The sequence below is a fragment of the Bipolaris victoriae genome, assembly GCF_000527765.1.
Source record: "Bipolaris victoriae FI3 unplaced genomic scaffold scaffold_122, whole genome shotgun sequence".
In the NCBI taxonomy this organism is placed as follows: Eukaryota; Fungi; Ascomycota; class Dothideomycetes; order Pleosporales; family Pleosporaceae; genus Bipolaris; species Bipolaris victoriae.
In genome coordinates this window covers 1-12976 of record NW_014575270.1, presented here as the reverse complement: position 1 = coordinate 12976, position 12976 = coordinate 1, and the positions used below count along the sequence as shown (strand labels likewise).

At 48.0% G+C, this 12976-nt stretch overlaps 3 protein-coding genes across 3 annotated transcripts; 2 read left to right on the top strand and 1 right to left on the bottom strand.

Moving 5' to 3' along the window:
* Nucleotides 1-21: 21 nt before the first annotated feature.
* On the top strand, nt 22-2060 carry COCVIDRAFT_41808 (hypothetical protein; the record flags this gene model as incomplete). Its single annotated transcript, XM_014696454.1, has 4 exons — nt 22-81; nt 212-1226; nt 1282-1831; nt 1871-2060. The coding sequence occupies 4 exons, from the start codon at nt 22-24 to the stop codon at nt 2058-2060; spliced, it is 1815 nt and encodes a 604-aa protein (XP_014551940.1).
* A 1502-nt stretch (nt 2061-3562) lies between these two features.
* COCVIDRAFT_30588 (hypothetical protein) lies at nt 3563-5663 on the bottom strand (the record flags this gene model as incomplete). Its single annotated transcript, XM_014696453.1, has 2 exons — nt 3563-4706; nt 4759-5663. The coding sequence occupies 2 exons, from the start codon at nt 5661-5663 to the stop codon at nt 3563-3565; spliced, it is 2049 nt and encodes a 682-aa protein (XP_014551939.1).
* A 5762-nt stretch (nt 5664-11425) lies between these two features.
* Nucleotides 11426-12477, top strand: COCVIDRAFT_30586 (hypothetical protein; the record flags this gene model as incomplete). The annotated part of the gene is made up of 5 exons (XM_014696452.1): nt 11426-12041; nt 12175-12191; nt 12245-12281; nt 12331-12355; nt 12411-12477. The coding sequence occupies 5 exons, from the start codon at nt 11426-11428 to the stop codon at nt 12475-12477; spliced, it is 762 nt and encodes a 253-aa protein (XP_014551938.1).
* Between the last annotated feature and the right edge of the window lie 499 nt (nt 12478-12976).

Here is a 12976-nt window from a genome sequence, read left to right as displayed (position 1 = left end):
GGGTAAGAGCGCTTGTACGCAATGGTGTATCGTGGCAAGCCTTCAGCTGCATGCGCAGAATGTAGGAAACTGCGCAGCCGGGTGAGTAGTCACTTTCACGGGGGAACCCCTGTTGTATCCACCTTCCCTTGTACTCGAGTTTATATGACTCGCCGACTAAATAGCAACTGCTGTTCGTCCTGCACGCTCCTACATCACTGACAATTGTTAGTGTGACAAGAAACAGCCTGCCTGTGGACAGTGCATCAAGGCTGGCCGTGAATGCTCAGGGTACCGCAACATGGTCGACCTCATGTTCCTCGATGAGAGTAGTCGAGTGGTAACACAGAACCGGGGTCGCATTTCGCCTAGGAAAATGCCTGTGAAGGATAATCATGCCAACGAGATGTTAGTTCAACGGCCCAAAAAACAAGAACTGCCCGAATCTCCATTTCGGTTAGCTGGCTTCGTCATGTATCAGCCTCTGGACGACCTTGGGGTCAACTTCTTCATGAATAACTTCATTGTGGACGATCCAAACATGTCGTTGATCCACTATCTCCCCAGCTACTATGCCAGATCAGGGTTCTCTGGTCCTGCACTGCGACAAATGTGTGCAGCTGTTGGGCTAGTCAGTCTTGCGAACAAATCTCACAGGAAAGATATGCTGAGTGTTGCCACAAACAACTACGCTACTGCAATACGAGTTATTAATGCTGCTCTGTTATGTCCAAGAAAGGCAGCTCAGGACTCCATACTCGCATCCATATTCATGGCAGCCATGTTCGAAGCCCTGATCATCCCACGGCATGTCGGCATGGATAACTGCTGCACGCATCTGGCAGGTGCTGTGTCAGTGGCACACTTGATCTTGAAGCAAGAGAGACAGACTGATGTCACAATACAACAGTGTACGGCACTGGTCAAGACTGTCATCATGAACTGCTGGGTTCAACAAATATCTCTACCGCCTAACTTTTCCGAGTTCAAGAACCTGGTTGAAAAGAAAGCTGCACGCATGTCGGTCCACGACATGTTCTTGAATATCGTCATGGAATTGCTCCAATTCAAGAATCAAATTCAGAGCTCAATGCAGGATGACCCTACTGCTATCATACGAAGGGCTCTGGCTATCGATAGCTCTCTAGAAGATTTCGCACGTACATTGGACCGTCAAACTCCGTTTGAATCTGTCCAATTACCTGCTGGTGAGAGCGAGCATGTGGCTTACAAAGGATACTATCACAGTAAGTATCTACAGCAAAGTGTTGGTTGATGCCTATGCCTAACCCATATCGGAAGTATATCCCCAACACCTTCATGCCCATTTATGGAACAACGTTCGCTCATCCCGCATACGCCTCCACCAGCTCATCCTACGACAATCACAAGGTCTCATGCCGACCCCAGAACTACGCACTCAAGAAGCAACATCCGAAACCGTCATCGTTACACTGGCCACGGAGATGATCGCAAGCGTGCCCCAACTTGCAGGCTACCTTGAAGACCTTGAAACACCAACCACACCCGTGATACGCACCGTACCTACCCCAGACAGCACCTCATATGAACTGCGATATCCAACACAGCGATGCGCCGCTGCTCGCACCCCCGAATCCAACCCTCACAGTTTTTATCACATACTATATCAGCTATACATCTACGGAGCTGAATCTTGTTTACCCCAGTCAATGAGACACTGGATTCAACAACGTATAGCGTGGATGGAAAATAAAGCAAATCCCGTTGAATTAGTGAGCTTGCAGGACGTAGTCAGGCGCCAGCTGTGGAATGTTTCTTCCAAAAACAGTGATAAACAGTACGTCCATTTTCATTTCATTTCATTTTGGTTGTTTTTGAGTGTAATCGAAATTACTGACACGTTTCATAGATTTGTTGAGTTTGTTAGCGAGGCGGAGTCGCCTGCTTCTTTGGCGTTTGACGCCAACGCATGCGCGATAGAGAAACCGGCGATCCCGGGGTTTCGAATTGGTGGGAATGATTTTTTGCATCGTGAGGCGGTGTCGGCAGGAGGTATGCATAGTTGTTCTAGCATTGCGTGCAGTATTTGTAATCTTTGATGAAGAGATGATTGCATTGGGCTTTTGCTGCATACGCGCCACAAAGGTGCAGTTGATCGTTGATGTGATTTTTTTCTCGCATTTTGGTATCTCTGTTAGTTAGATAAGATGAGGAGAAATCTAGAATTTGCCTTCAGTATGTCGAGTCTATTTGACTTGGGATCAACGGAATCAATCAATCTAAGAGTGAGCCCTCGGGTTGATTGACCATATTTTGGTAGGATTTGATTTATTTCCGATTTTTTTTCTTTTCGATTCAAAATTCCTCAATTTGGTAACAAGCACTGGATATGGCAGCATTTTGGTGTTAAGCTGGGCAGTTTCCATCGATAGCGATATAATATATCACGTGATCTTGTCTATAGGAGCTACTATGTCTAGCGCTTCTCACCAAATTAAAGAATTTTGAATCGAAACGACAAACAAATCACAAATGAGCAAAATAAAACAACAGAGTCATTCATCCCAAGTCTAGAGTCTACATTGATGGTGGTGATCGGCGGTGAGGATGCAATGTCTCTTGGTGGACCGAAATAGCCCAAAATAAGAAAGTAGCTCCAGCAATCCCTCACATCACAGCTGAAATCACCACCAACGACGTTGCAAATTCTCGATCCGATCATGCATTTTCTCCAAGTACAGCAATCTTCATTTACAGGATGTCTGCAAACATATTTCGCGCTTCCAATAAGAAGGTAGCAAAAGAGCTATCCGCTACTCAAAGCGTCCTTAGCAATACTCGAGTTATCATTTGGGGTCTGCGATCTGGGTTGTGGCAATCTTCAGAAATGTATGCAGAGGCTGTGATTAGCTTGATTCTCCTTATTCTGGGGGATAAACGTGTTTAGACAATGTTGACTGGCTGGGTCAAATACGTTTGCAAACATGACGTACGTAGATTTGATGGTTAAGAAGCGCGCAGTATTAGCTTCACTGAGCAGTCGCACTATTGGGACAGGTACCGTTTCTTACCCACTTGTCTTCCGGTCCCACTAAGGGTCACATGGGCCGGCCGCGATAGTGCCGAAGACGGGGAAGTTATCCGGGTCCACGGTGTCCTCGCTTATCGGTGCCAGCAGCCAGGGATATCGCGCTAGGCTGGTGGGAAAGACGGGAGGGTGCGGGCCTAGCTCGATTACCCGCTGCGCCCCCCCCCTTGTCACGTTATCACTCGAAGAGTTTGACACGTATGTTAATGTCAAGCCATGCCATATAACTTCTTGGATCTTGGATCAAGAAACGACAAGTCATACGAGACGTTATCGCCGCTGAAACGAAGAACAAGAGGGGGATTTACTTTTGGCGATGCGTATTTTTGCAGGAGGAGCATGCTGTGATGTCCGTTTGGCAGTGATTGGTCTTTCAGAAGAGCAGGAGAATGGCGAATTACAATAGTGGATGCTCTATAAAGGAAGGAGGGACTAGATACAATACTTGTTTTGAACGAACGAATGGTTCTGTGAATAGATAAGTGAAAGATTGAAACGACTGAAGAATACCGATTATTCGTACTCATCACTTTCCGATATGAATGCTGACTCGCCATCGTATTCTGACTCTTCCACACATTCCACGTCGCTTTCTCTCGTTTCAACCCGTGCTTTGCCCTTGCCCTTGCCCTTGCCATGTCTTTTGGTAGAGTCGACAGTGTCGGTAGCCTGTTTTTGGGAGCTAGAGGACTCTGCGAGAGTGCTGGCCGTGTCAAAGTCGTCAATGTCAACTCTGCGCCTGGAACGAGAGCCCCGTAAGCTCGGTTCGGATTCTTCACGAGCCCTCTTTCTCCCCTCGATAATGGTAGTTGCGGCACTTCCCTTCTTGTGTTTGGGCTCGGTCTTGCTACTTCTTCCGCAACGAACTGAAGGGCTGGCATTTGTTTTGTTGCCAGCACTCGATGCAGTACTTGTGGGACTCTTGGGAGTGGAGCCGATTCGCTCAACCCAACCAAAAATCGAGGTCTGGTTATTGGCGGATCCAGTCTTGCGGGGAGTGCTAGCAGAGCTTGAACCGAGAGAACTCTGGGACGATACTAGCATTGCCGTTTTCCGGGTAGCCCCGTCTTTGGGCTTATCGTCGCTCGACTCACTATCGACAACCTCCATCGCCTCAGGTTCCGATGCCGGTTGCTTGGCGTTCTTAGGTGCCATCAAACCCTTCCTGTTCACAACAGTTGTGCCTGGGAGGGAACTCTCCCCGGCCGTTTGAACTGGGCCATTGAATTTGCCCTTTCTATTGACCTTGTTGGGCCCATTGGGCTGTTGCATGGTTCCTCGCTCAACTTGAGAACGCAGCTGATCTGTGGTTGGAAAATCGATGCCCACTGCCCAATTAGGAAGACTTGCAGCATGGGCTTTCCAGATTGCGCGGAATTTGACTGTGTTTGGCGCGGGGCAGTCGTGTGAATCAGTGCGATGTTTGTCATCAGCGAGCCCGGCCCTCCTGCAGTTCAAGCAGCGGTGAGATGCTTTGTTGCCTTTGTTTGGACACGATTGGATGTCTCCTTCAGAGGTATGATTTTCGGCACAGATGATACACGGCCAGCTTTGGTCTTTTCTGAACGAGAAATTCGGGCATTGCTTGTTTTCAAACATATGGCCTGGGCCACCACATTTCCTGCAGAACAAGGGTGTGGCCCGTTGATCATAAGCCCTAAGCTCAATCAGTACGGCTCCTACTTCAATACACATCCAATCATACTCACATAGCTATTGCATGGTCTCCTGCAAAGTATAGAGGCTTCTGGCACGCCTTTACGGCCTCAGATGGAGTGTTGAAGGCCCACATGAGTTTTTGGCCCGCGTACTTAACTTCGCTGATGTCGAGACCAGTCTGAGATTTCATCTCTTCGAGGTGGCTCTTGCAATTCCTCAGATAATCGGCTGGAAGGTCGTATTCGTGCAAGATCACCCAGTAGCTGTCCAGTTTGATCGATGATCTGTGTTCAAGGCCAAGCGCTCCCGCCATAGCCGCAACCCTCTCCTTTTTCTTCAGCTCCTCCTGTACTGGAAGCGAATCTGTAAAGACCACTAGTTCGTTTAGATTAGGGTATATCCGAACAGATGTAGCTTGGTCGTAAGGATAGCCTAGCGACTGCACCATCTGAAGTCTCTCAGCGGGTATCGTTTTGGACATCTTCTCAGTGTCGGCCATGGTCAGTTTGAACACGACTCTGAGCAAAATCGCATCTAGTGAACGGACTGGCGCATGCTTCTGCCGTTTCTCAATGAAGTGCTTCAAAGATTTGATTTCTGCCGTCAAAGAATGCATAGGTTTGTAGCACTGCTTGGTCATCGCAGCCATTAGCTCTCTCCGTTGAGTGCTCAATGCCTGTTGAACTGCATCTTCGATGATTTCTGACACATCCTGCAGTGGGACCGACGGTGAGATGGTGCGTGGCGAATTGAATACCCTCGCAAACCCGTTGGATTTTTTCATGGGGGTGCTCCCTGATGAAGACGATGAAGGTGTTTGCAGAGACATTGAAAAGAATGAGGCGAGGTAAATGATCGCTAATGGACTGTTGATGGGTTTCAAAGGCGAATGGATGACTGCTTTGAAGTGGATGAATGGGTCATTATATAGATCGAACGGGAAGTCGGTTGACATTGCATCTGTTCCTTCTCGTGACTAAGTTAATTTCAATTGTGAAAGTGACCAGCGCGACGACCAGAGACCCCTTGTTCCTTGTGGCACAAAGGATTTCACATGCATACGCCTCCTATCCATTATTGCCGGTAGCATTCTCCATATCCTGATGACCAGAAAGAAGGAATATGCCATAGTGTCAGTTATGGTTCCATTCGATCAATAGACTGGGTAATTGATGGGCGATGGATGGGTGGGACACGCATGCGATGAGTAGGACTTGCAACGCATCAGCGGAATGAGGGATTTTCGGACACCCTTACATACCGTGAATGAGCGATACTCGTGATTCCTTGATCCTTATCGCTTACCAATAAGCTGCTGGTAGGTAGGTTTTGGTGCAGTTGATCGAAGAAGTTGGTGTCTTAGTGAAACATCATGACCACAGCCCGTCAATGGAGCTGAAGAAAGGTGCAGCTTTAGCTCCACATTAATCTATCCAAGATCTACCGATACTACTGCCGGCTGCTCTGACTGCACGGCGATTTCGTGAAGGATTTCGTGGAGGATGTACACATAGTGTAGGATCTAGTGTTCGTTACAAGATCATGCGCTCACCCTCTCTACATAAAAAGCAATACACCTCGCCACGCTAGCCCACTTTCTGCGGGAAAGTGAGCTCCCCAAAGCGGGATAACGTCGAAAAGTGTAATGTTTTTCGTGTTGAGGGAGTGCTAGCTAGAGTAGCCACGAAAAGTGCAAGGATTTCTACTCTCCGTAGGAGCTGCGGGTCGCAAAAGGAGCGTGCCGCAGGCATGCCTTACATCATACATGAAATCGGCATTTAACAGCCTAGCTATCGGTGCTGAAGGTGGTGCAGCTTCGGCAATAGGCAGATAGTAAATGGAGCTCAAGCTACAATTCCCTTTAGCACCACCAGCTGGGCTGTCAAATCCCTTTTTCTTTGTGTGGAGGGGGTGCACCATCGAGGACTGAGACCCTTACTCCATGTCTGCAAACGCGTTTTGCGCTAGTACTTACCCACAAGGGGAAGGTGGCGGAAGCACTCCACATCAGCGAAAAGCGTCATAACGTTGTTTTTTTCACATCTGCGATTTAGGCGGCCATTTCAAGGATTAGAAATGGAAGCTATGGTTGGCTCGATTCTCCTTATTCCGGGGATTTGAGGATCCAAGTAATGCCGACTGGCCGGGCAAGATACGACTGCAGGCGTGGTGTAGAATCTTGACACAACTCCGGCTGGTATTCACTGATAAGCGGCGCTAAAGCGGGGAATATGTCGGGACTAGGATCAGATGTGCTACGGCTATCTTGCCGTAGGCCTGGAACGTGCCAGTCTAAATTGGCTAGTTTTCTACTACTCGTACGAAACGATGATAAGCCCTTTTTTCTTTTTCCTGCTTCCATCCCATGCAGAACAGTTTTTGAGCATCTTAAAGAGTTTTCAAGAGCATATAGCTCTATAGCAGAAACCCGGAAAGACTCACAAAATTTCCTGGTAGAAAACGGCACGAGTGGCTATTGAATGGTATGATGTGGGAAGTACGTATTTAGTATAGAAAAGTGGTCAATCCAGCATTTGTTACTTCGCCAAGGACCCCGCCATGTGCCGTCTTATGTTACTCCACCGTTCCCCTGCCATAACTATCCGCGATGGGAACTAGGGTTAGGGTGTACAGCGCCCAGAGCTAAAATCGTGCCCGACGGGGTACCCGGCAAGTACGCGATGACTTCAACATTAGTCGTTTTGGCCTTTCTTTTTTGCATTTCAGCTATCTTCCACCAATACACTCGCATTGCATACGAAACCGAGATGGCAAACCGAGGTTGTAAACCGAGATGATAAATGGAGATGTGCAAGCTGAAGATTGAACCCGCGGAACCGGACGATATAGCCGCTGTCCGACAAGCCCCTCCCCTGTCACTACACCATGTGCACTTAGAGAAAAGTGCAAATTGCCGATGCTTGTGATAGTTACAATCCTGCAGCAAGATCGGTCAAAGAAAGTTTATGTTGCAGTCGTCAGTATTAGCGCTACACCGGGTAAAGTGATCCCGAAACGCCAATGTATGATCGAGACATCAAGCGTGGTTGATCAAAAAACGAAAAAAAAACCTTTGCATGACAGGCTGCGGGCAAGGTGAATCACATGTCTGTTGACTGTTGGGCTGTGCCCGTGCGTAAAAGGTATATATTGAGCGGAGAATCTGCAAGTTATGTCTTTTCACAATCGTGCCTTTTATCGACTCGACAGCTTACGACTTGATTTTCTATCTCTGTTCGGCATCACTTTGAACTCTCTATCTCTGTTTGCTATATAGCGTACCAGATCACTTATCTCGAATAAATGGCAGCCCATACCCCTCGACAGTTTGCTTCAATGAATTCAGGCAAGCAGCGGAGGAAAGCGAGCATTTCCGACAGCGGGGTGAGGAAGAAGAAGCAGAAACAGACGGCAACATCTCAGGTAATTCCACGTCATACTGTTGTTCACATAAGTATAAGGGTTAACAGCGTTTTTGCAGCAACTTAGATGCTTGGAGGGAGTGAGTATCTCACACAGTTTGCACTGCACTGCTGACTTACTTGAACAGGAGATAAATTGGAACAAATCCAATGCTCGTAAAGAACCGAACATTGATACGGGACGGGAGACCGAACCTGAGCATAGTGGGGGCAATTTTTGGAACGGTCAAACTCCAAAAACCCCCAGCCTGGATGATGGAGAGGGTTACATCATTTCAGTACAAATGAAGTGCTCCTACCAACGCCTCTTGAGCCTCCGTAACTGGCTCAAGACACAAACTCGACTGCCCGATGTCATTGCCATCCAGGATCCTCCCTTGCAGCTCGCCTTCTCTTCTGTGTCACTTTACAATACCTGGTTTCGTGGAGACAATGGCAACGGTGACCGTGTTGCGATTGCAGGGGAGGATAACCCTTACTTCCGTCTCTATTCTCCTCCATATCCAACGGCTCATGAGAAACGGGCATCGATTGAGGAGAGGAAGAGGATCGAAGACGCAAAACAGCGACTCGAAGGTCAACTCGAAGGATGCAAAAAACTGGCAAAAGTTGCATTTCTGGTACACCAGTCCATTGAGGAATGGGCTGTATCGGAACCTCCTACATTGCCCAATAGAGGCCTTGTAGCGTCACTGCACATCAGGATCGATCCAGGTGAACTTGTTGTCCACAATTTCTATAACCACAACCATCCGAACGGCCGCTTAGATGTCGCAGGCCTCATAAATCCTTGTGGCGATGAATACAAGGCTCATGTCGTGGTCGGCGATAGCAACCTACAACACCCTCTGTGGAGCCGCAACATCGAGGAGAAGTATATCAGCAGGAAAGCTAAAGATCTTGTCGCAGCAATGGAAGCTAGGGAAATGGTATGCAAGAATGATGGATCCCTCACTTATGCTCGCGGTCAGCGCAGCAGTGGTGCGTATGCGTCTTCGATCGACATCATTTTCGTAAGTGGGTTTCTGGACGATCAGTCCTGGTACAGCGTTCTGAATGTCCCTGGATACGAGAGCGATCATGCTATCACCTCAGTCACAATCAGTATAGATCTGCGACGCAAGTCTGGAATACGATTTCTCTGGAAGGAAGCCGATCGAAGTAAATACAACGACTTCGTTGCATCACGTATAAAAACGCTGGACCTTCCTCCAAACCCCAATGGGACCGATCTGAATCGCACGTTGGGCACGTTCCGAGACATCATTCATGAGGCAATGTTGCGTCATGTAACCATCCGTGATATATTCCAGCATCATCCAATTCAACCGTCATCTATCAAGGTAGATTCAGCCAAGAATTCCGAAGACTACCGCAACTGGGTGGAACGGAAATCCAAGAGAACATTCGGGGTGAATCGCTTAGCCAGGAATACCTTGAACCGTGGCAAGCCGCGACCTCCCAAATACACGCCAGATTTTGAATCAACTCCCGGTGAAACGATCCAGGAAAGTAAAGAAAAGGTGAAATGTTTTGTCGTGCAAACTTGGCGCCTATTCAGGTACAAAGGACCCCCAAGAAATACGCCACATAGTAACGCCTCTTCGGAATCTCGTGTAAGTGTTCAGGCATTACTCATCTAACAACTGGCGCTATCACATGCTTACATGTACACAGGCTACTCTCAACAATAGCAACACGTCGACGAATGGACGCGACTTCCCGTTACCACTCCTCGTCCCTACCCGAAAACAATACCATTCCGACCAGCAGGTGACGGAGGAAGAAGTCGCGAGATTGCTGCAAGACGCGTCAGACCGCAAGTCCCCTGGTGTAGACGGTATTCCGTATGAGGCACTAAAGATATGTGCTAACGCCATAACACCCACCCTTACCTGGATTTTTCAGACGTGTCTTAACCTGCGGTTCCACCCTACTAGTTTCAAGGACTGCATCACCGTTGTTATCCAAAAACCTGGAAAGGACCCATCCTTACCCAAGTCCTACAGACCTATCGCCCTTCTGAACACGCTGGCAAAGCTACTAGAGCGGATAATAGCGGACCGATTTAAAAGTCTTGTCTTAGAAGTGGACGGAATGCTCCCATTTACACAATTTGGCGCGCCGGGCCGCAGCACAACTCTTGCTCTAGAATTGCTAACGACAAAAATCTACGCCGATTGGACAAAGGGCTTGAAGGTCAGTCTGCTCGGTCTTGATCTTACGGGTGCGTATGATCACATTGACCGACGCAAATTGCTGGACAAATTGATCTCACTTGGTATACCTGATTGGCTGATCGAGATTACATGGTCATTTCTATCTGATCGCCGCACCTACATCCACCTTCCCGGCTACGATGGTCATGAGTATTACATCGATGTCGGCGTTCCTCAGGGAAGCCCGCTCTCCTCATTGCTATTTTTGTTCTACGCGGCGCCCCTCTTAGACGAATTGGCCACGAACTACACCTCCGCAATGCTTTTTTCTTACGTTGATGATACGTACATTCTCCTTTCCACAAGATCATATGAAGAAAATGTTGCGAAAATGGGCATTATCCATGACCGGCTTTACGAGTGGGCAAATCAGAACGATATGCACTTTTCACCTACCAAATACCATATTATGCATTTTTCGAAGCCGGGAAAGGGAAACAAAGACGTCAACTGTAAGCTTTTGCCGAAAATGATCGGTTTCCAGGGTTTGAACAAGCAAGAAGAAGAGAGCATTTTACAGCCAACGATGACTATCCTCGGGGTTGTTTTCGATCGACGCCTCACTTGGGTTGACCATGTCAACTATGTAAGTTGTGTCCCTCTTCATCCGTTGATCTCTTCGCCCAAAATAACTCACATATAGAAAGTTACGCGAAAAGGTTAGGAAGAGGCTGAAGAACTACCAGTTCCTTTTTGGGTCAACCTGGGGTATCACGCTCGAGCAACGACGTAATCTTTACCACCAACATCTCATTCCCATCATTACATACGCCTGCCCCGCTTGATTTCTCGATAATACACTTGACGAGAAAAGCCACAAAAGTTTAAGCTTTCGCATATCAAGGCACGCCATTGACAGATTGGAATCCCTCCAAACTGAGATCCTCCTTAAACTCTCTAAGGCTTGGAGACGAACTTCCAAAGAACTGTTGCAGAATGAAATGCATATTCTACCGATTTCCCTGCAACTTCATGCAGCTGCGATGAACCATCGGTGCCGAAAACTTGGTTCGAAAGAGTACGAGTTCATGCGAATCTTGGCTGGGGCAGAGAGAGAGGATCATCCTCATACTCAAATGAGCTCGCTAGCAAGTGATTACAAGCGTCAAATATTTGAGAACAAGGAGATCTATTATGATGGGGCAGCATGCGACAGTATGTGGGCAAAGGCAGCGACACGAAAACTTTGGATCAAGAATTTCATCGAGATGAAGACATTTGCCAAAGCAAAGGAGCAGTTTGATTTCTGGAGGCGCATGCAAGGAACCGAGTCGTCTCGCACTCGGAAATTTGCGCAGCCAGCATACCAAGTTGAGTTTGGTGAGCACACTCTGAAGCTCTATCACGGTTTGGATACCCCACAGCAAACCATGCTTTTAGGAATGCGCACTGGCAACATTGCCGTCAAATCCAATCCAGTCTTCCGTTATCACCTGAAGACTACGGACATGAGTTGTCCACACTGTGGATACATTCCTCACACTATCAAGCACATGCTATGCGCCTGTCCAGCCCTAAATAGGGTGAGAACACACCTAACGGGAGCCGCTGATCATAACAACTTCGATACCTTCATGAATCGTGACACTGGACTTGCTACATCATGGGCCATTGCGTACATGGCTATACCTCATTTCGATTCGGTCAAAAACAAGGAGAAGTATCAATTTCCCCGGAAGCAGAAGGTCAGATGTGAGGGTACCTGAGTTTGGCAACTGATTCATATTCCGCTATATAGCATTAATGTCATCCTTTAACTAATTGGCTCCGGCCTTTCTGAGTGGAGTTTCTGAGAGAAAAGAATTCTGAGATTGATTACAACTAGTAAGCAGCAACTACCGCGTAAGTATGTAAGAAAAGTTGCATCATAGTGTTCAATGACTAATTGCTACTAGGCACCCATCCTCCGCTCCACCAATCGACACCGTCACGGTAAGTACTATATGTAAGCCGCGAAGGTAATATGCAGCTAACTTTGCAGCCCGCAACCCATCGATACCGTCACGGTAAGTACTCTGTGTAAGTCGCGACTGTAATATGCAACTGACTCTGCAGCACCAGCAGCGTCGACACGAGCGACACGGTGAGTCATTGGCACTTGCCAAACAATATCATTCCACCAGTCTAAAATAACAAAAAGGTAGCCTGATCCACCCCGTAAGTTCTTCAATACTCCACGCAGCAGTTAGACCTAATCAAAAAAGAAAAGCTACGACACATCATGCGACTTCCTCCGACTCATCCCTCCCAACCGCCCTCAGATGCCTCCGAATGAAGTAGAGCGTCGCCCCCATCCATGCCAAGCTCTCCTTGCTCCAAAACTGTTCCCCGAACCTCCTCTGCTCCCTCGTGGGATTCGGTGCAGTAATGGCGCTTTTGATACGCGTCATGTTGGCCTCCAGCCACTCGCGAGTCTCCTCACTCGGTCCCTCGACGTGACGTATCAACTCCATGCTCACTTTGTACACCGCGAGCGCGTCCGTGTGGTCGATCAGGGCAGTGTAACTGCCTTCCGATCCGCTGATGCTGACATCGGGGAGGGGTCCGCACCACCGTTTTGGCACAGATCNATCAAACTTCAACCAGACGGATACGTGTTGTTTTAGATCTCTCGGTACATGCTTAGG